Genomic DNA, 23,259 nt, shown 5'->3' on the forward strand with positions numbered 1-23,259 from the left:
TTGCGTACGTATAAAAGCAGATTACTGTGGACACATCCCATCATAGTTTTAGAGAATTTCGATCTGGATTCAGTTTAAAAAGCTTACACAGCAACAGCACTGTATACCCTATACCCCATAGGGTATATTATTCCACAGTAGTGAAAAAAATTCAACGAGTTTTTTAGGCACATATGAAGTAACTGTGTAAACAGATTATTTACAATACTCAGTGGTTTTAGAATATAATAGAAGACCTACTATTCAATTTGCATAATATGTGAACTTTGGAGGTCCTACACACATGCTCGTAGACATTCGGAAGATTATCTACACTAGCAAAGTTTTGGAGGCAATTTCCTGAGAATTTAAAGGCCCTTGTTTTGATGTAAATACCAACCCAATGTTTTCTAATATTGAAACAAAAAGAAAAGGCAAACACCTCCCTTAGTCCCCACGGCCCTGACAGCAACTATGAGTTTCTTCAATTTACCTAAAATGCTGAATGTATTTCACTTTTTTTGTCGGTTTTCGAGGGTGGATATCTCTTATTTTTGTTGTTGTTGTTTACTTTGTTTGTTCCAAAGACTTCCTTGGAACTCTTTGAGCTATGATATGTAAATGTCAACGCAAAAATTTCTGGTGACTTAATAGAGTTGTTTCCAAAGAATGATTGCCATTTATATGGTAAATATATGGGTAAATTTATACAGAAGCTGGTGAGTGAATGTTTGCGGACAGACATGAGGACAGGCTAAGTGGTTGACTGACTGACTGACTGACTGCCTGACAGATGGATATGGTTATTCAGATCCATAAGTGAGGGTATTTTAACTGGATACAAATAAATATCAACAGACCCTCAATTGTCTTGGGTGCAAGTGAGTAAATTGGATTTCTTTGTCATTTTGTTTTTATTCCTTCGATTCTTTTTTTTTTTTGTTTTTGTCATTGGAAGTTGCACCTCAATAGCAGGCATTCAACAATGTTCTCCATAGCTTTTGAAGGCCAATTCCAACTAAAATTCTAAACCATTCTAATCAGTTTTGAATTTAGCCAAACAAGCATTGTGGTAAACGGAGCCACCTAAGAGACAAGTAACACCAACCATTAAAGATACAACTCAAAATATGCCACAAAACAAAAACCAACATTGCTAAAGTGAAGGTTCAATTCTGGCATTGTTTTAATGAAAGCCAATGTATTGGTTGTAATGTTTGATAAAGGAAACCTTAGACAAACCACCTTCCACCAACTTATATGCATTGGGATACCTGCACTATAACGTTTAGCTAAAATCGGTGATGGTGCATCATCATCATTATTAGAGAAAAAAACTTTAAACTTAAAACATCTGGTCAAAAGGATGAAATTCCATTTTTTTAAGTCAATTGTATGGCCATCCACCACCACCACTACTAGCACAAGTAAGGTGTAATCTGAGAAAATGAAAAACCAAACAACTGTTGAGTCTTTATTTGTTTTAAAGAATTTTCCAAGAAATTCCCTATGTTATTTTCCTGCTCTTTTCAAAATGGTTAAAGTTTATTTCAAATTGCGGGAGGTTGCTATGGTAAATGCTATAAAATCACTTATTCTGGTAATAATTTCTTGATGAAGGTATATACCAAATAGCAAAAAAAAACAAAACAGAAATAAAACATACAAAGTTCAAATTGTTTTGTTGACTTTACCATATGGCTGAGTAGTAGTGGGTAATCAACAACAATTCAAACAACTATTGGGAGTTCATTGAAAATTGGGTTGCAATGTCCAGTAAAACAAGATGCTGGAATGCACAATGGGTGGAATGTTTTATGATTAAAGAAGATTTTCTTTGAGAAAGTTTACAAATGTATTGTACAAGGCCAATTATTTGGAAATTAATTTAAGAAAACAAAAGACTTAAGACACAAGAGCTATTATTTTGCATGTAACCAATGTTGGTTGGTAAGGTGACCATATGTCACTACTATTTATAATTTGATCAATGTATAGATCCATACAAAACATCTTAGGTTCAATCCCAGATACTGTTGAAACCAAAAACTTTCCACGCTTACCCTAAATAAAAAATACTTTCCACACGAAATTCCTCTTTCTTATGAATTATTCTCATTGGGAGCAATTAAACCCCAATTTAGGACAAATAATTCAACGATTCTTTCTGAACTTTTTTATTTGTTTTTAAAAGCATTTTAAAAATGTTAATGTCAAAAAATCTTCAATTGCCTTAAATTTCCTTCCTTGGAAAAGAAAACGTTTTCCTATTCATGAACTTTTGCGTAATCACATCGCAAAGATGCTTTCCTATGTCCTAAGTTAGTTTCAATGTTGAATCTTGGTCACTTGGTGCCAAGTCAGGACTGTACGGCGGATGACCCATCAAATCGATGTTTTTCAGTGTTTGAGCCCATGTGTGAGAGACCGTATTGTCGTGTTGAAGAAAGCTTCAACTTCGGCGGCAGTCGAACATTTGGCTGGAAGTGCTTCTTCCGCGAGCAATTTTTGTTAGATTTGGTTCTAATTGAAACACCTACTGCTGCGTACACGCAAAGAAGGAATATGATAACCTCAAACATGTTTCAAGAGCAAAATGTTATTTTTGTATGGTGACCATGTAACATGTTTTTCACTAAAATGTTATTTTCTCGTCAAATATAACCTGCTTGCCGGAATCAGATACATGATTTCAGATGATGGTTGCGAAAACCATGTTACATGGTCACCACCCAAAAATAACATTTTGTCTTAAAACATGTTTGAGGTGATCACATTCCTTCTCTGGGTGTATGGACCTCATATGCCTAAATAAGCGATTTATCATTTGTAACGATATCGTAGACGTGTTTCGAAGCATTGCTATCATATTATTACACCATTTGTTTGTGCCAATCGACAAGTGTCTTTTTTTTTTGAGGTATCGAAAAATTGGGGAGATCCAACGTGAACAAATTATTTTGACGATCAGATGTTCATACAATATGTATGCTGGTTGCACTAATACCTAAGGTTGTCTCAACCTCAAAAATGTCAAGCCTATCAAGTTTGCAACTGTAGGGTTATCTAATCCCAAACCATTTTTGGGATTAGGTCAAAATTGTATTTCTATAGAAAATTTTGTTACAATTTTATTTCTATAGAAAATTTTGTTACAATTTTATTTCTATAGAAAATTTTGTCACAATTTTATTTCTATAGAAAATTTTACAACATTTTATTTCTATAGACAATTTGACAAAATTTTATTTCTATAGAAAATATTGCAAAAATTGTATTTCTGTTAAAAGTTTTGTCAAATATTAATTTCAATAAAAAATTTTGTCAAAATTTTATTTCTATAGGAAATTTTGTCAAAATTTTATTTCTAAAAAAAAATGTCAACATTTTATTTCTATAAAAAAAATTTTGTCAAAAATTTATTTCTATAGAAAATTTTGTCAACATTTTATTTCTATAGAAAATTTTGTCAAAATTTTATTTCTATAGAAAATTTTGTCAAAATTTTATTTCTATAGGAAATTTTGTCAAAATTTTATTTCTAAAAAAAAATGTCAACATTTTATTTCTATAAAAAAATTTTGTCAAAAATTTATTTCTATAGAAAATTTTGTCAAAATTTTATTTCTATAGAAAATTTTGTCAAAATTTTATTTCTATAGAAAATTTTGTCAAAATTTTATTTCTATAGAAAATTTTGTCAAAATTTTATTTCTATAGAAAATTTTGTCAACACTTTATTTCTATAGAACATTTTGTCAAAATTTTATTTCTATAGAAAATTTTGTCAACAATTTTTTTCTATAGAAAATTTTGCCAAAATTGAATTCTATAGAAATTTTTTTTCAAAATTTTATTTCTATAGAAAATTTTGTCAAAATTTTATATCTAGAAAAAATTTTGTCAAAATTTTATTTCTATAGAAAATTTTGTCAAAATTTTATTTCTATAGAAAATTTTGTCAAATTTTATTTCTATAGAAAATTTTGTCAAAATGTTATTTCTATAGATAATTTTGTCAATATTTTAATTCTATAGAAAATTTTGTCAAAATTTTATTTTTATGGAAAATTTTGTTAAAAATTTTATTTCTATAGAAAATTTTGTCAAAATTTTATTTCTATAGAAAATTTTGTAAAATTTTATTTCTATGGAAAATTTTGTTATAATTGTATTTCTATAGAAAATTTTGTCAAAATTTTATTTCTATAGAAAATTTCGTCAAAATTTTATTTCTATAAAAATTTATGTCAACATTTTATTTCTATGGAAAATTTTGTCAAAATTATATTTCTTTAGAAAATTTGTCAAAATTTTATTTCTATAGAAAATTTTGTCAAAATTTTATTTCTATAGAAAATTTTGTCAAAATTTTATTTCTATAGAAAATTTTGTCAAAATTTTATATCTAGAAAAAATTTTGTCAAAATTTTATTTCTATAGAAAATTTTGTCAAAATTTTATTTCTATAGAAAATTTTGTCAAAATTTTATTTCTATAGAAAATTTCGTCAAAATTTTATTTCTATAAAAATTTATGTCAACATTTTATTTCTATAGAAAATTTTTTCAAAATTTTATTTCTATAGAAAATTTTGTCAAAATTTTATTTCTATAGAAAATTTTGTCAAAATTTTATTTCTATAGAAAATTTTCTTAAAATTGTATTTCTATAGTAAAATTTGTTAAATTTTTATTCAAATATTATACCTATAGAAAATTTTGTCAAAATTTTATTTCTATAGAAAATTTTGTCAAAATTTTATTTCTATAGAAAATTTTGCAAAATTGTATTTCTATAGAATATGTTTTCAAAATTTTATTTCTATAGAAAATTTTGCCAAAATGTATTTCCATAGAAAATTTTTTCAAAATTTTATTCCTATAGAAAATTTTTTCAAAATTTTATTTCTATAGAAAATTTTGTCAACATTTTATTTCTATAGAAAATGTTGTCAAAATTTTATTTCTATAGAAAATTTTGTCCAAATTTTATTTCTATAGAAAATTTTGTCAAAATTTTATTTCTATAGATTGTCATCAGCACACAAAAAACGTTCAACACCTGTTTTCCAAACGTTTTATTTTTTTGCGTGTAGCCATCGAAATGGGACTTTTCATGCAATATGGTTCTTCAATGGAATTGATTTAGACCATGTTTATAGTGAATTTTTATAATTTGAACGCGTTAGAGAAGCTTGTATTGTTCCATTTTTTTGAAAATCCCTATAATTACTCTTCGGCTTTTTCAATTTGCCTAATATAGAATTAGATTAATTCAAAAGTCATTTTTTTTTTTCAAAACATTAATCGCAAAATCAATCAGTAACTAATTGCCATAGAATATTCTTGAGATAAAGCCTTATATAAACCATTGCATGTATGTGATGTATAACATATAGATATGTCAATTAACAGTTAAATGTCTTGAGAAAACAAAAAAGAGATTTATGACATAAACGTCAAAACATATCATATAAATGTCATTTACACATAAACTTGTATGGGTTTTTCCTCAAAAACAAAAGACTTAAGACACAAACATCAAAACAATAATTCATACATATGAGACTTATGCACATATGGGAATTTTTGAATTAAGATAATTGATAACCATATTTTTACGGCATCATTAATAAATATCGATGCAATGACAGGACCCACTGTGTACGAAAAGCGGCAAATTTGTTAGAATTTCAATTACAACTGTTTTGTTTTCAGTTTCAATGATAGGTTTCTTGTCCGATTCCTTTTTTTATTGGGTTTCTTTAAATTCTTTTACTTTTTTTGTTTTGTATGATGACTCACCTTTGAAAATCCTATATTTGGTGTTGGTGCTTGGTGCATGGAAATGTCATGACGTTTAAATACTGCAAGAAAATGTAATAAAAGAAAAAAAGGAAATATGTCAATAAATATTTTTTGTTGTTTTTATTTCTCGTATATGATTATTATTATTATTATTAATATTAACAACATACACTACACTATTAACACATGTTAATTTTTTTAGAAGTTGCTGTTGCTATTTTGAGAGAGAAAAAAATATTAACAATACCATAACTTATATTAAAACAATGCTTTTTTAATATGCAATTACTACGGAGTATATATCGACTGTATGCGATCAAGAGAAAAAACTATCAACAGTAAAAAAAACTTCACATTGTAATGTTGTTTGGTTTTTTCTATCCTATAGTTTTGCTATTGTTGTTTTTGGTGGCTCTTTGGACATTAGCAATGTCGTCATATTTGTTTTTTTTTTTGCTTTTTTAAGTCAACTTTGTAAATTGAGTTAGAACGACATACATTTAACCATGTTTAGTTATTCGAACATAATAAATAAGACAGTTGATATATTAGAGTGTCTTTTCAATGTGTCCTATTAGGTATTGAAATGAGAATAAAACAAAGTCAACTTTTTCAAAATTTTAAAAATTCGTCTGTGACCTGTTCCCTCATCTCATACCCAGCAACTTCCAAAGCAATGCAAAGGATCCAAAAAGGTAGTACTCCCCTCCTAGGACAAGCACATGTAAAATTCATAGGAGATGATCCAAGTTTGCACTACTTCCGGATCACAAATTGGGTATCCAAACTACTTTTTTGGAAGCTCTTTTTTTGTGCTTTTTTTTTATTTTGTGTTTTTTTTTTATAAAAACACAAAATTTCAAAAAACAACTAGGCTTCCATAAGTTTTAGAAGTAAAATCCTGGTATTGGTCTATATAGGCATTTTTTTATAAGAAATGAATCTATATAAAAAAGAAAAAATACACAAAAATCAAAATGTCGGGCTACTCAGACAGAAAGTTTAGATGTTAAAAAATGTAATGAGTCGGTTATAGAAAAAAACATTAACTGCGGGAGGTATTTTAAATAACCACTATCAGACAACAGATGACAGGAATAGCTGGATAGTTACGAATATTGTTTCTATAGAAGTAAAATGGTGAAACATCGATTTATAAATGGTCTATCAGTTATGGACATTAGAGGCCATTAATTTAATGTAAAGAATTTCGAGTGACTTTGATGAAACAAACATTCTCCCAAAAGATGGCACCTTGGCAGAGGTTTTAACAATTAAAATTACAGCTTCCAAGGACATCGGGTGTATATGGAGATTTCTCAAATAATTATCTCCATATACAAAATCTGTGCCGACGGGAAATTTCGGCATTTATTTATGGATCTCATATAATTCTAAATTCAAAATTTCTGACAAATCTTATGAAAATTTTAGACTGGGAAAAACGTCTTAAAACAAATCGGAAGATGGGTTTATATGTAGGTGCTATATCACAAAAATGTCCGGTATGACCCATCTTCGAACTCGACATGCCTGCCAAAAAATTTAGAACGTTAGGATCTACAGTTATATTGCCTTAAAATTGTACCTTTATCAAGAGTATATATAGGGTCAAAAATCGATATTTTAATATGTTAAAAATGGATAATACAATTGATCAATTCAGCCCATATTCTAGTAAAACCTAATTTTTATATCACCGTGAAATTTCACCCATATAAATACACTTTGAATGGCCTGAAATACATTACTTCGTTGTTCGTTGTTCGATAGGATAGAATTTTCTACAGAAATAAAATTTTGAAAACATTTTCTATAGAAAAATACATTTTGGCACACATTTTTTTAGAAATAAAATTTTGACAAAATTTTCTATATAAATAAAATTTTGAGAAAATTTTCTATAGGTATAAAATGTTGACACAATTTTCTATATAAATAAAATTTTGAGAAAATTTTCTATAGAAATAAAATGTTGACACAATTTCCTATAGAAATAAAATTGGTACAAAATTTTCTATAAAAATAAAATTTTGACAAAATTTTCTACAGAAATAAAATTTTGAAAAAATTTTCTACAGAAAAGAAAATGTTGACAAAATTTTCTACAGAAATAAAATGTTGACACAATTTCCTATAGAAATAAAATTTTTACAAAATTTTCGATAGAAATAAAATTTTGAGAAAATTTTCTATATAAATAAAATTTTGAGAAAATTTTCTATATAAATAAAATTTTGAGAAAATTTTCTATATAAATAAAATTTTGACAAAATTTTCTATAGAAATAAAATGTTGACACACTTTTCTATACAAATAAAATTTGACACAATTTCCTAGAGCAATAACAATTTTTCCAAAATTTTTTATAGAAATAAAATTTTGCAAAAATGTTCTATATATAGCATTTTCACCTCAAATGAAACCTTTTGCACTTCAAATGAATCCTTTTTCAAATCAAATGAAACTTTTTTCTAATAAAATGAAACTTTTTTCAAATCAAATCACACCTTTTACAAATCAAGTGAAACCTTCTTCAAGCCAAATGAAACCTTTTTCAAATCAAATGAAATTTTTTCATTTCAAATGAAACTTTTTTCAAATCAAATGAATTTCTAAAATCAAAGGAATTCTTTTTAATGAATGAATTTATAATTAGCCCGCAAAAATATTTTCGAAGGAATTGCTATATCACTAAAAGCAAAAATACACTTTTTTGAAGAATTATGTGTTACTTTCTTATTTGTACACTCACTTTGAAGAGGAATTATTTCGTTGACGAATTATTTCGTTGAAGAATTATGTGTTACTTTCTTATTATACCCTCATTCCGTTTGTAACACATCGAAATATTGCTCTAAGACTCCATAAAATATATATATTCTGGGTCGTGGTGAAATTCTGAGTCGATTTGAGCATGTCCGTCCGTCCGTCTGTTGAAATCACGCTAACTTCCGAACGAAACAAGCTATCGACTTGAAACTTGGCATAAGTAATTGTTATTGATGTAGGTCGGATGGTATTGCAAATGGCCCATATCGGTCCACTTTTACGTATAGCCCCCACATAAACCGATCCGCAGATTTGACTTGCGGAGCCTCAAAGAGAACCAAATTTCATCCGATTCGGCTGAAATTTGGTACATGATGTTGGTATATGGTATCTAACAACCATGCAAAAGTTGGTCCACACCGGTTCATAACTATATATAGCCCCCATATAAACCGATCCGCAGATTTGGCTCGCGGAGCCTCAAAGAGAAGCAAATTTCATTCGATCCGGCTGAAATTTGGTACATGATGTTGGTATATGGTCTCTAACAAACATGCAAAAATTGGTCCACATTGGTTCATAACAATATATATAGCCCCCATATAAACCGATCCGCAGATTTGGCTTGCGGAGCCTCTAAGAGAAACAAATTTCATCCGATCCGGTTGAAATTTTGAACATGGTGTCAGTATATGATCTCTAACAACCGTGCCAGAATTGGTCCATATCGGTCCATAATTATATTTAGCCTCCATATAAACCGTTCTCCAGATTTGACCTCCGTCGCCTCTTGGAGGAGCAAAATTCATCCGATCCGGTTGAAATTTGGAACGTGGTGTTAGTACATGGCCGCTAACAACCATACCAAAATTGGTCCATACCGGTTCATAATCATGGTTGCCACTCGAGCCAAAAATAATCTACCAAAATTTAATTGTTATAGAAAATTTTGTTAAAATTTTATTTCTTTAGAAAATTTTGTTAAAAATTCATTTCTATAGAAAATTTTGTCAAAAGTTTATTACCCGTCCCGCCGTTCGGACTCGGCAATAAAAAGGAGGTCCCTTATCATTGAGCTTAACACGGAATCGGGCGGCACTCAGTGTTAAGAGAGAAGTTCACCAATGTGGTATCACAATGGACTGAAAAGTCTAAGTGAGCCTGATACATCGGGCTGCCACCTAACCTAACCTCGTTTTTAATTGAATATAGGTATGGTAAATTTTCAAAAAATGCAGACGTGGAATGTGCGATCAACTATTTGCCAGCGTCATCTAAAACTCCTTTACGTAAAGATACAATTAGAAAACGTTAATATTTTTTTATGATTTTCCTTATTAGTTTTTTTAATGCAATTTAAAATACTGACATATAAAAGAACATTATCATTGCGTTTTTGGTTATGTTTTTTTTCGCTGGTCTTCTTTTTTCAGTCTTAAAGTAAAAATTGTTTTGTCATGACATTTGTGTCCTTGATGTACACAGTAATTTAACCCCAACCATCAATGATCTAAATATGAATTCGAATAAAAATCTGGATCAAAATTTCATTACAAATTCAAGATTCATTTGATTTGAAAAAAGTTTCATTTGAAATGAAAAAGGTTTCATTTGATTTGTAAAATGTTTCATTTGATTTGATAAAGGTTTCATTTGATTTGAAAAAGGTTTCATTTGATTTGAAAAGGGTTTCATTTGAAATGTAAAAGGTTTCATTTGAAGTGAAAATGCTATAAATAAAATTTTGAGAAAATTTTCTATAGAAATAAAATATTGACACAATTTCCTATAGAAATAAAATTTTTACAAAATTTCCTATAGAAATAAAATTTTGCAAAAATTTTCTATATAAATAAAATTTTGAGAAAATTTCCTACAGAAATAAAATTTTGACAAAATTTTCTATAGAAATAAAATATTGACACAATTTTCTATAGAAATAAAATGTTGACACAATTTCCTATAGAAATAAAATTTTTACAATTTTCTATACAAATAAAATTTGCCACAATTTCCTAGAGAAACAACAATTTTTCCAAAATTTTCTATAGAAATAAAATTTTGCAAAAACGTTCTATATAAATAAAATTTTGAGAAAATTTTCTATAGAAATAAAATGTTGACACAATTTCCTATAAAAATAAATTTTTTACAAAACTTCCTATAGAAATAAAATTTTGACAAAATGTTCTATATAAATAAAATTTTGAGAAAATTTTCTATAGAAATAAAATGTTGACACAATTTCCTATAGAAATAAAATTTTTGCAAACATTTTCTATAGAAATAAAATTTTGAGAAAATTTTCTATAGAAATAAAATGTTGACACAATTTCCTATAGAAATAAAATTTTTACAAAATTTTGTATAGAAATAAAAGTTTTACAAAATTTTGTATAGAAATAAATTTTTGACAAAATTTTCTATATAAATAAAATTTTGAGAAAATCTTCTATATAAATAGTTTGTTTCGCCGGAGTCGGAGTCGACCAAAATTTCTACAACTCCGACTCCAGCAAAATCTTCAAACTCCGACTCCAAGACTCCGGCTCCGACTCCACGGCCCTGCTACCTACCCTAAAAAGTACAAGAATAATGTTAAACATCCTCTTTGTTTCAAATGTGCTACAAGTAAAAGTAAAATCTGATTTTATATTACAACTTCTAAAGCACCCTAATCTACTATTAATAAATACGAGTATGTTGATGTTTTCTTAAATGTATGTGTGATCACACATAGCGGTTGCATTCGAATATTTGTTTCAATAATTTTTCTTTCCATCTATAGTTTGGCCTTATTGTCATTGTGGGAGAACAGTTTTTCGTTTTATTGTTGTCATTATCAATATATATTTTTTGTTGCAATAAGAAAACTTCAATATAACAAAACTGTCAAGTGTCCAAAATCGACAACAAAAACTTGTGAGCCAAGAAAAAAAACATAAAATTTTCTACCAACTAATGTTCACATCTAGATGAGGGCTTGTTTGGAGTCATAGCATAAGAAAAAAAACAACAAGCGAACACTAACGCTAGTTACAAATAGACCTTATAGACTATATCAATTGGTAAAATGTCAAAGTCCCAAAATTATATGATATAGTACAACATATAGGCATGTTTGTAACAAAAACCATAATAATAGAATAAACTTGCAATATTTATAGCATGTAAGGTTCTTTTTTTGCAGTGGAAGTAGCGGTGGTTAAAGGTTCAAATGACAGCCCGATTTATTTTCCAGTCCATTGTGATAATTTTACACTAACAAAGTTTGTACCTTATGTTATTTGGCTGGAAAGAAACAACTTTAACAAAAATTTCGTTGGTATAAAATTTCGTTTCCCTGAAAAGACATAAATTGTTTTTGAATGTATCATACTCCATTGCTAATATTCTCTATACAAAATTTCAACAACTATCACAGGCTTAGAATTCGTAAATATTAGCTGTGTCTCTGACATCTACCTCATACCTGAAGGGGTTGTTTTTATTTTAATTTTTTGCAAAGTGATATTACTGCATTTGTGTGTAGCTGGAACAAGTGTTTATTTATTTTGTCTTTAAAATGGTCAAGTTGAAATGAGGTATTTTTATACTTGAATAACAGAAATTGTTATAAACATGTTAAATAGTGAAGAAACTGATATCGAAATTTTAAAATATTTTCTGAGGATATAAGTCATCTTCATTGTACACTACAAGCTATGAAAATGAACAAAAAAGTGAAATATTGTATGCGAAAAATTAATAAGTCCATGGAAAAATAATAACAGTTTAATTTTACCACCCACCATGTAATCGGGAGTACACTAATGGCGTTTTCTTTTCTTATAAAAAATGCGCACTTTTTTTGCTTTTTGCCCGGAAAAATGTACTTTTTAGGTTCTTTTCTAAAAACAAACAGGCAAAAGTGCGAAAAGGCTTCGAATTCTGTTGTGAAAATAGCGCCACACATAGAGGCAAATTACGGGCATTTTCAGCACTGCCAACAAACGGGAGTGCTGCGATTGCCCCGTTTCCTTCTTTGAATTCTTTTCTGCCCGCTGAAATGATAGCATTTTTTTAGGTTGCTGGTAACATTTAAAAAATGCGCATTCTGTACAGACAAAATGAAGGCAAAGCCCTTTTTTCAGAAAAGAAAACACCATAACTTTTTCTTGCCATTTGAAATTCATAGAAATATTGTTGAAATGACGAAACAAGATATCGGTTTGAAACTTTACTCAAGTAATTTCTATTAATGTAGCTCGGAGAGTATTTCAAATGGGCAAATGAGTAGGTAGATCACTAATACCTATTTAAATATTTAAAACAATTAAGCACTAGCAACTAAAAGCTATCGGCTTAAACAGATTAAATTTCGTGAGCCTCCTGGGCCAGGGATGTCAATTCTGCCGATTTATCGGCATTATTCAAAAAATAGCAAATGCCGATTTTCCGATTTTTGTCCCAAAAATGACGATATTAGCTCCGTTCAAAAACTTTGAATAGAATCAGTTCGTTTACAAATGACGAAAGTCACCACTTAAAAGGCGACTTTCTTAAAATTTGCAAATCCCACTTGTTTTATTTATTACAATTTCTAGTACAAACAAATTGATAAACTAATTGTGTTCCCAATCCTATGGTGGAGGTTATAATAATTTTGCTTACAATTAAATGGCATTGAAAATAATCAAATTGAATTAAATGACTACACAAAACAAAAGTAAATTTATATACTATTTGAAATGTATATGAAGTTTTTATATAAGGCTATCGCCTCGACCCTTACCGCCACCAAGGTGTTCATTAACATTTAAAATGTATTTTTATTTTTTTTTTCTTATAAATATGAGATGATTTTGCCACAAAATAGAATTCAAAGTTAAGTTAATTTTTGCATTTGATATCAAAAGACTTAAGACACGAACGTGATAACTATAAGTATGACCATTCGGTCCATTCACTGTGCAGGCTTAGTGCGCTCAATGTACCAAAGGCCAATGTGATAACAAAAGACTTAAGAAACAAACGTGTCACAGGTGAAACATAAGTGGGAGGCCTGTGGTCCATAGAGTAGATTTTTAACTATCGCCACTATTCCTTTATTGGTTTACTTGTTTGCCATAACAGCGCGTTAAAGCCTTAAAGCGATAATCGTTCAACCCAGCAGGGTAGGTTGGATTACAACAATTAATGCTTGTTGTTTTTTTTTTTTTTATTCATTGGATTAGCGAACTCTCATGCAATGCTATGTTGATGTTTATTATGAGAAAATTTCTTATCTTTGATATATGCTTTGTGTTTTTTGCTATATTGAATATGTGCCAATATTGTCATGATTCTTAGCAAAGAGATGTATGAAGTTTCCAACTGTTCAAGATTGGAATTTCCAATAAAATTTACATAGGGAATGGTGTTGTAACAAATAACTAAGCCAAACAGGCTAGGGAAATCCACCCATTTGTCTCACTGCATGTATATTTGTCTATTGTAATCATACTATATCCTTCAATAATGAGTGCTGAAATTACGGACAGTTCTTATTGAGTCTGAAGGCAAGTCAAGTTCTAACATCAAAGAGAGTTTCTTTTCAAGATATTTGAGTTGGGGTATCGTGGAATTTTTTGTTGCAAATGAATTACTTAACGAAACAACAACTTCTGGTATAGAAAGATTTTTTATAACTCGTTTTTTTTCTTATTTTTAATGGGTAATTTTAACTTTTTTATTTCAAAAGGGTTAAAAACGGAGAAAGAATTAATAAAATTGTACAAATTATTTAAATTTTGACGAAAAAAAAGCTAAATACAATCAAAAAATATTTCGAATTTGCAAAATATTTTAGGTCAAACGTTTCAGGCAAGCGTTAGAATGTATTAAAAATCATAAAAACAAAATTAGAAAACGTTTTTATTTGACAAAGTATGACATTTTGTAATTTACATCCAAAACACCGAATTCTGATCACACCGTAAGAAGTGATGCAAATTCAGTGCAACGGCTGTTGAAATGGTGGACATCCATCTTATGACAAGCCCATGTTAATTTCATCGCTTCTGCGCTAAATTTGCACTACTTCAGGATCCAAAAAGAACATTTCACTACTTTTTTGGCAACGCTTTTTTGGGTTGCCGTCTGGCTAAATTTTGCACAAAAAAATCCATTTCTTATTGTGAATTTACTCAGAAATACAAAAATGTTGTAAAATTTCCATAATGCTGCAAGTTTTTTGCGCTTATCTTGTTTGAAATTAAATTTTGATAATTTGGAACATCGGTGCGTATGAGTACTATTAATTACGTACTATGTAAAATATTTTCGTTATGACTTTTAAAATACTCAATATTATAGGAATTTTCTAAAAATTATTTTCTTACGGTCATCCAAATGAAGCTCCATTGGGCTTTAAATGTCAGTTAAAAAATCTGAAATGTTTGTTCCTAACTGACGTATGAGCGTAGGCTGAGTTACATTCTCCTGGATTGTATGCTTTATAAATTGGTTAGCTAACTGTGATCTATCAGAGCTTAATAAAAATTGGAAAAGGCACAGATATCATTAAAATAATCCACCAATAAATGAACTGAAATAAGAATTTTCCTTTCCGATGAATGAAATTTTAAATAAGCGAAGTTCCTTTGGACACTAAAAAAATCAGAGCTTAATGGAAATGGGACTCAAAAAAGACACTAGTCAATACTGTCGACTAGTGTCTTTTTTGAGGTATTTTTCTGGCTCTTCTCCCCAAATTAGGACGCTTTCGTCCCCGACATTCCCCAATATAAATCAAAATTTAAATCACAAAAATCTCCAATAATTTTTTGACAAGTTGTTATGAAAAAACAAAATAAAGAAATAGGTTCTGGGGTAGAATATCGGTAAAAATTTGAAATGTGAAAAAAATAAAAATTGAAAAAATATTAGATCAAAATTTCGAAACACAACTTTAAGAAACTGGAGATTGTCTTTCAAATGTGAATATGGGAGTTGGGTCTCCATGTATTTATGGACGAAAATTTATTTCTAAATACTCAAGTAATAAAATTGGGTGGGTGGTAGATAAATATGAAGGTAAAACATCTTCATCATTTCTATATTTATGGCATATATTGTCCAAAGCAGTGAAGAACACGGATGAGAGGGCAACATTTTGGGCCCGAGTCCTCACGAAATGATTTAACAATTGTAGCAAAATGTTTTAACCTAGCTAAGTAAAATTGTAAATTAGCGCCCCTAACATAAAATACTGTGTCCGTTTCCAGTCCAAATTCTTCATTTCCGCCTTTTGTATCTATTTTAATAAGGTAGAAATAAATAGACTTTCACGAAAATTTTTACTGCACACTTGACTTATTACACTGAACGGATTTCGAAAAAAATCCCCACAAAAATCCATAAATTTATGGAAATTCCCCAACAAATCCCCAACAAGTCGCCAACTCAAAATGTTCGTCCCATCGACGAAAAATATCCCCAATTTGGGAAAAATTCCCCAATACTGGCAACACTGCTAGATATCAAAATAATCCACCATTCTGCATTGAGAGAATAACTTTCTTCCGAAGTTTTAACGCTAAATTTTTTCTCTAAAAGCTTTAATAAAGGGTGGTTAAAATTTCCAGGACCGATGTTGATTTTGAATAAAACACAAACTATTTAGGAAATTATTGTAATTATATTTTATTATGACATACTGGTATTACTCAATTATGTATGGAACAAAATATCGGCCAAATGGGCGCCCCGACCTCGGTGGCACACCTTCATCCGATGGTCCAAATTTTCGATGACGCTGAGGCATAATGGAGGTTCTATGCCGTTAATGTGCCGAATTAGATCATCCTTTAGCTCTTGAATTGTTGATGGCTTATCGACGTACACCTTTTCTTTCAAATAACCCCAAAGTAAAAAGTCCAACGGTGTCAAATCACATGATCTTGCGGCCAATTGACATCGCCATTACGTGAGATAACACGGCCATTGAATTTGTTGCGCAAAAGAGCCATTGTTTCGTTAGCTCTGTGGCAAGTGGCGCCGTCCTGCTGAAACCACATATCGTCCACATCCATATCTTCCAATTCGGGCCATAAAAAGTTCGTTATCATCTCACGATAGCGAACACCATTCACAGTAACTGCCTGCCTGGTCGGCCTCATTTTGGAAAAAATACGGCCCGATGATGCCGCCAGCCCATAAACCGCACCAAACAGTCACTCTTTGTGGGTGCATTGGTTTTTCGACAATCACTCTTGGATTCTCATTCGCCCAAATGCGGCAATTCTGTTTATTGACGAATCCACTGAGGTGAAAATGTGCCTCATCACTGAAGATGATTTTCTTCGAAAATTGATCATCCACTGTTGCCATTTCTTGGAACCATTTAACACGTTATTGGATTGTGTATCTCTCCATGATTCAAATTGAGTAAGTCTGAAATAGAGAAATGTCAAATAAAATTCGGAAAAAACTTGGCGTTTAGTGTGGTTCACATTCAACATCGGCCCTTACAATTTAACCACCCTTCAGAAACGAAATGTCTTTGTATTACTTCATTTTTTCTAAAATTTCGTTTCGGAGCAAAGTATTTGTTATTTTTGAGTGCATATTATTGTTACATAATATAATAATATCAAATTTTTTTACTTATACTATATAACATTTATTTTCTTGCGTTTCAATGACATAAATATTCCTTTCCAGATCTGTAAATTGGAAATACGGACCTTGACTATTTTATTTTGCCAAATAATTTTGTATTATATTTTTTCTATATTTTTCGGTATAAAACGTTTTTTTTAAGAAATCATCAGAAAATTACAACAATTGTTTTTTACCCAAACTCAACTTTTTTTTTGCGTTAAAATTATAAAAATATTAAAATATAAAACCATATGGTCACATGAAATGACATTCAAAAAAAACAAAAACTTTTATTGACGTCTTAGATTCGAATACGAGTATTGCAACTCATTGGCTAATAGACAGACTGTCGGCCACATTGTATTGTGATTTTCTAAAGCAGATGCGATGCCAACGAAAAGATAACAACTATAAATTAAACAACACATTTTCTAATAAACAAATGAATCATTGAAAATGTGTCATTGCCATAAGATAAATACAAGCCAGATTCTATAGTTAAATGCAATACTCGTAATGACAATAATAATAGGCTTGTTATAATTGGCACTAAATTAAATGTCATAAATATCGTAAACACTAAAGAACTCGAATACAATACTATGTTACAAAGGTATAGAATTTCCATAAGATATCCAGTCGTTCTCAATAGGTGGTGACCACAAAATTAAATCACCTGCAATTGAAGTAATTTGAATGAAATGTTCCAAAGATGTTGATCTCAGTTTAAATACTTTCCCAGCAAAAAAAAAGTATTGCCAAAATGGTAGTTCAAATTTTCCGGAAGTGGTGGAAAATTGGCACAGAATTTGCATCACTTCTTAAGGCGTGATCCTAATTGAGTGTTTTGGATGTGAATTAAAAAAAATTCATGGTATTTTGCCAAGTAAATAATTTGTATAATTTTTTATGATTTTTAATGCATTCAAACGCTGATCTGAAACGTTTGAATTCAAATTTTTTCAAAATTCGAAATTGTTTTAAATAGATTTAGCATTTTTCCAAAAAAAAAAAAAATAATAATAATAATAATAATTTGTACCATTTTAGTATTCTTACTCTGTTTTTAGCCTATTTGAAACAAAAAAGTTAAAATTACCTATTAAAAATATTAAAACAACGAGTTTATTTCTCGTTAAAAAAAAATAATAATAAAATCTCATACATCACACACATCCCATTTATGCAGATCAAAACTATGTACCTCTGTAAAATAAATATATGTGCAAAAATTATTTCATTTCTCTTTAGGACGAAAATAACGGTACTAACATTTTTACTTTTCAACGATGTTTCACCCTCTATGCTATGATTATCATTAGCGATTTTGTCGCTAGACACCAATTCGATGTACCGTTATATGAAATTTGTAATGAAAGTTAGAAGTTCAATAGCACATATTTATATGTGCATTGTACATCATTTACATTTTGGACAGGCTCATTACAGTTTCCGTTATATGAAAATTGTAATGAAAGTTGGAAGTTCAATAGCAAATATTTATATGTGCATTGTACATTATTTACATTTTTTTCGCTGAAGAGTGGATTTATTATTCACAGTTTCGTTGTGAATAATAAATATAGATTGTAGATGAGTTACATTTATGTTCTTTTTATGTATTAGTGCAAACTTTTAATCTTTAGTGATAAAATGTCTCGAGGAAGTGAACTTTCAGAGGAAGAACGCGGAAAAATTATCGGAGTGGACCTAGCTGGCAAAAAAAATTTGAAAAATTGCATCGGCGACAAATCGACACCGCAATACGATTTTTTTAAAAATCCCACAGACCATGGTTGTGCTAAACGCAGTGGGCGCATTTCAACCATTGACCAAAGGACAAAGCGACATATTCGCCAACTTGCTGCCAATGAAAATATGACCTGTAGAGAAATAAAAGTAGAATTGGGTCTGAATGTGACTAGACAACGAATTCATCAAATTATCAAGCACGATATAGGACTAAAATACGAAAATAAAATTCCTAAACCGTGGTTAACACAACACCATAAAAATGCTCTTATTCCTTTAGCTGAAAAATACAAGTTTTGGGACGAAGAGTCCGAAACGGTTATATTTAGCGACGAAAAGAAATTCAATTTGGATGGTCCTAATGGCCATCACAAATATTGGCGAGATTCTCGGTACCCTCGTCAAACTTGCTATAAACGCACCCACGGGGGTAGATCTCTTATGGTATGGTCACACTCAGAGAAGGAATATGATCACCTCAAACATGTTTCAAGAGCACCATGTTACTTTTTCACGGCGACCATGTGATATTTTGGTCGCAAAAATATTCTTTTCTCGTTACACATAACATGCTTTCCGAAATCAGATATATGATTTCCGAGAAAATAACACGGTTTCGACAAACATGTTACATGTTTTCCGTGAAAATGTAACATTATGCTCTTGAAACATGGTTGGGGTGATCATATTCCTTCTCTGCGTGCAGCTTTTGGAGCACGAGGGAAATCTAAAATATGTTTTGTCCCCACTAAAATGAACGCAGAGATATATGTCGATTTATGGGAGAACAATTCAATAGATTTTACAGATGAGTTATATGGTGAAGTTTGGACTTTTCAACAAGATAATACTCCCATCCATGTTGCACTGAAAAAAAGCATACTCGGTTCCAAAGATTTTGCCTCTACTTTAAAAAATTTGGTATTGATTCCGAGCCAAAGAAGCGGAGAATACAAGTAAGGATACTTTTAAGACACAATTCTCTTTTAAATTTAGGTTTTGTGTACTTGCTTCTAGGAAGCAGATTTTAATTTTTCGCTTTCTCAGCTTTCTTCTTCATATGCTATCAAAGTCCTTTAAAAACCAGTTAACGGCAACTTTATTTTCTAAATTAAGACTCGACTTCCAGTAGAAATTATGCTATGTTTGAAGTAAAAAACTTCCTTAAAATAAAGTTTTGAAAAACATGTCCTATATTTGAACGATTTTTTGCTTTGTAGTCAAGATGCAAAAAGACAACAAATTTAAAGACAATTTCATTAAATTTAAAGAATTTTTCTGAATTATTAAAGTCAAGTTGACCTTAGCCTATAAATTTTTTCTTTCATGTTAAGATACCCATTTTAAAGTCAAATCACTTAATTATAAGGACAATACGACTTCATTGAAAAGTTTATCGACTTTTGGACAAGGGAAATAACTTTATTTTAGAGAAATGCGTCTTCTATGCTAAGCAAATTTTGTATTCTTATTTTAAAGACATGAAATCTTTGTCCTCACGACAATATTTTTTTCAGTGTGCATGCCTCACAAAAAACTTGTTTTAGTCTCGTGATATACCTTTACTGGACTGGCCAGCGCTAAGTCCCGATCTAAATTCTATAGAAGATCTCTGGGGCATATTATCCGCTAAGGTATTTGCGAAGATCAAGCAATATACAACACCCAAAGAACTGAAGTCTGCAATAACGGCAGAATGGTATCAGAGCGAATAAAAGCGCAAGAGGACGAAAATTTCTCTCCTACAAAAACAACAAATGTCAACCGTACAGATATCGCACAATGCCTGCAGCTTTGGTAGTACCGACGTTTGTTACTACAAAGAAGAAAGAGGTTTTAAATTCTATTTTCTTTACGTTTCGTAAAGTCAGCAGAGAACTGAACTGGGTGACGCCAACGCAAATTGTATGATATTTGAGAGAAGCGCCGACAAAAAATGCATGATAATAGAGAAATTTTCCTCATGGCTGCAGTTTCGTCTAATAGTTTCGTTCTCTTGTGTTTTTATTCTTTCTGTTGGTATGTGCTATGCCTCACCGATTACAGCAAATTCTAATAAAGATGGGCAATACTATATCGTATTAGTTAATCAAACATTCTTAATTATACCCTCCACCATAGGATGGGGGTATATTAACTTTGTCATTCCGTTTGTAACACATCGAAATATTGCTCTAAGACCCCATAAAGTATATATATTCTGGGTCGTGGTGAAATTCTGAGTCGATCTGAGCATGTCCGTCTGTTGAAATCACGCTAACTTCCGAACGAAACAAGCTATCGACTTGAAATTTGGCACAAGTAGTTGTTATTGATGTAGGTCGGATGGTATTGCAAATGGGCCATATCGGTCCACTTTTACGTATAGCCCCCATATAAACGGACCCCCAAATTTGGCTTGCGAATCCTCTAAGAGAAGCAAATTTCGTCCGATCCGGCTGAAATTTGGTACATAGTGTCAGCATATGATCTCTAACAACCATGCAAAAATTGGTCCACATCGGTTCATAATTATATATAGCCCCCATATAAACCGATTCCCCGATTTGGCTTGCGGAGCCTCTTAGAGAAGCAAATTTCATCCAATCCGGCTGAAATTTTGTACATGGTGTTAGTATATGGTCTCTAATGACCATGCGAAAATTGGTCCGCATCGGTCCATAATTATATATAGCCCCCATATCAACCGATCCCTCGATTTGGCTTGCGGAGCCTCTAAGAGAATCAAATTTCATCCAATCCAGCTGAAATTTAGTACATGGTGTTAGTATATGGTCGGTCTATAATTATATATAACCCCTATATAAACCAATCCCCAGATTTGACCTCCAGAGCCTCTTGGAAGAGCAAAATCCATCCGATTCGGTTGAAATTTTGTATGTGATGTTAGTATATGGTATCCAACATCCATGCAGGAATTGGTTCATATCAGTCCATAATTATATATAGCCCCCATATAAACCGATCCCCAGATTTGACCTCTGGTGCCTTTTGGAGAAGCAAAATTCATCCGATCTGGTTGAAATTTGGTACGTGGTGGTAGTATATTATATTTAACAACCATGCCAAAAGTGGTCCATATCAGTCCATAATCATATATAGCCCACATATAAACCGATCCGGAGATTTAGTTTTGGAGCCTCTTGGAGGAGCAAATTTCATCCGAGTTGAAATTTGGTACATTGAGCTAGTATATGGCCGTTAACAACCATGCAAAAATTGGTCCACATCGGTCTATAGTTATATATAGCCCTCAGATAAATCGATCCACAATCACACAAAAATTGGTCAATATCAAGTTTATAATTGTATATAGCCCCCATATAAGCAACCCCCATATTTCAATTCTGGCTCTCTTACGTACCGTGCAAAAGTCCATATCGATTCGTAATTATTTGTAGACTTACCTATACATACCTTTTTTGTCTAATATATACCAGGTATGGACTAACTCACAATTTAGAAAACGATGTTAAGAAGTTTTAAGATACCACAACCCAAGTAATTCGATTGTGGATGACAGTCTTTCGTAGAAATTTCTACGCAATCCATGGTGGAGGGTACATAAGATTCGACCTGGCCGTATATACTTGTTTTATTTTGACATATAGCTAAAATATAATTTTGCACATATAAATATTTTCTATGACTAAAAATTTAAGTATGTATTTTCTGTCAAAGCAAACGTTAAGTAAAGATTTAGTTTATGTATTTTAGTAACGTACAAAAGTGTTAATAAAATAAGAAAAAATATTTTCAATTAAAGTTCTTTGTAAGACTAAAACACGTTGCACATATAATTTTTTTACGGGGGTACATTTACAAGCCTAAAGTAAATACCACAGCAACATTACCTTCTAAGACTCATTAGAATTTTATCGAGTCAAGAAAAACACTCCCAGAAAAATATAACGATGCCTCAATAGAATCCCCTCTTAGAAAATACCAACACCTATAAACAAATCAAAAAATTCTTTTGAAAAATTATACACAACAAAAAAAACGTCCAAAGAGAATTACATTGAACTTGAATTAGCTGTAATTTCTGCAATCGATTACAGCTAAAATAACAAACAATCAAATAAAAAAATAAAACTTATAATTATACTATTTGGAAGGGGTTTTCTTGAATTGAAGTTCAAATACAACACCGGCTAAGCCAATTTAGCACCCTCTCAGTACGAAAGCAAGTCATAAAAACAATTCGAGGCGAGCAGTTTGCCAACAATTGCAAAGGTAATGGGCAAGCATCACAAACGGCAGTAACAACAGTTGTACAACATCAGCTAGAGATCAGCTTCGGCTACAATAGTCGCCACCA

General features: G+C 30.7%; 1 protein-coding gene across 1 annotated transcript in view; it reads right to left on the reverse strand.

Annotated features, from left to right (window-relative positions):
• Positions 1-23,259, reverse strand: part of dysf (neuronal PAS domain protein dysfusion) — a 163,595-nt gene that overhangs the window by 41,459 nt on the left and 98,877 nt on the right. Inside the window, exon 5 of the mRNA XM_075290300.1 lies at positions 5,787-5,848. Coding sequence (XP_075146415.1) covers positions 5,787-5,848 — 62 coding nt within the window. The remainder of the gene's footprint in view (positions 1-5,786; positions 5,849-23,259) is intronic.

This window comes from Haematobia irritans, chromosome 1, assembly GCF_050003625.1.
Source record: "Haematobia irritans isolate KBUSLIRL chromosome 1, ASM5000362v1, whole genome shotgun sequence".
Lineage (NCBI taxonomy): Eukaryota > Metazoa > Arthropoda > Insecta > Diptera > Muscidae > Haematobia > Haematobia irritans.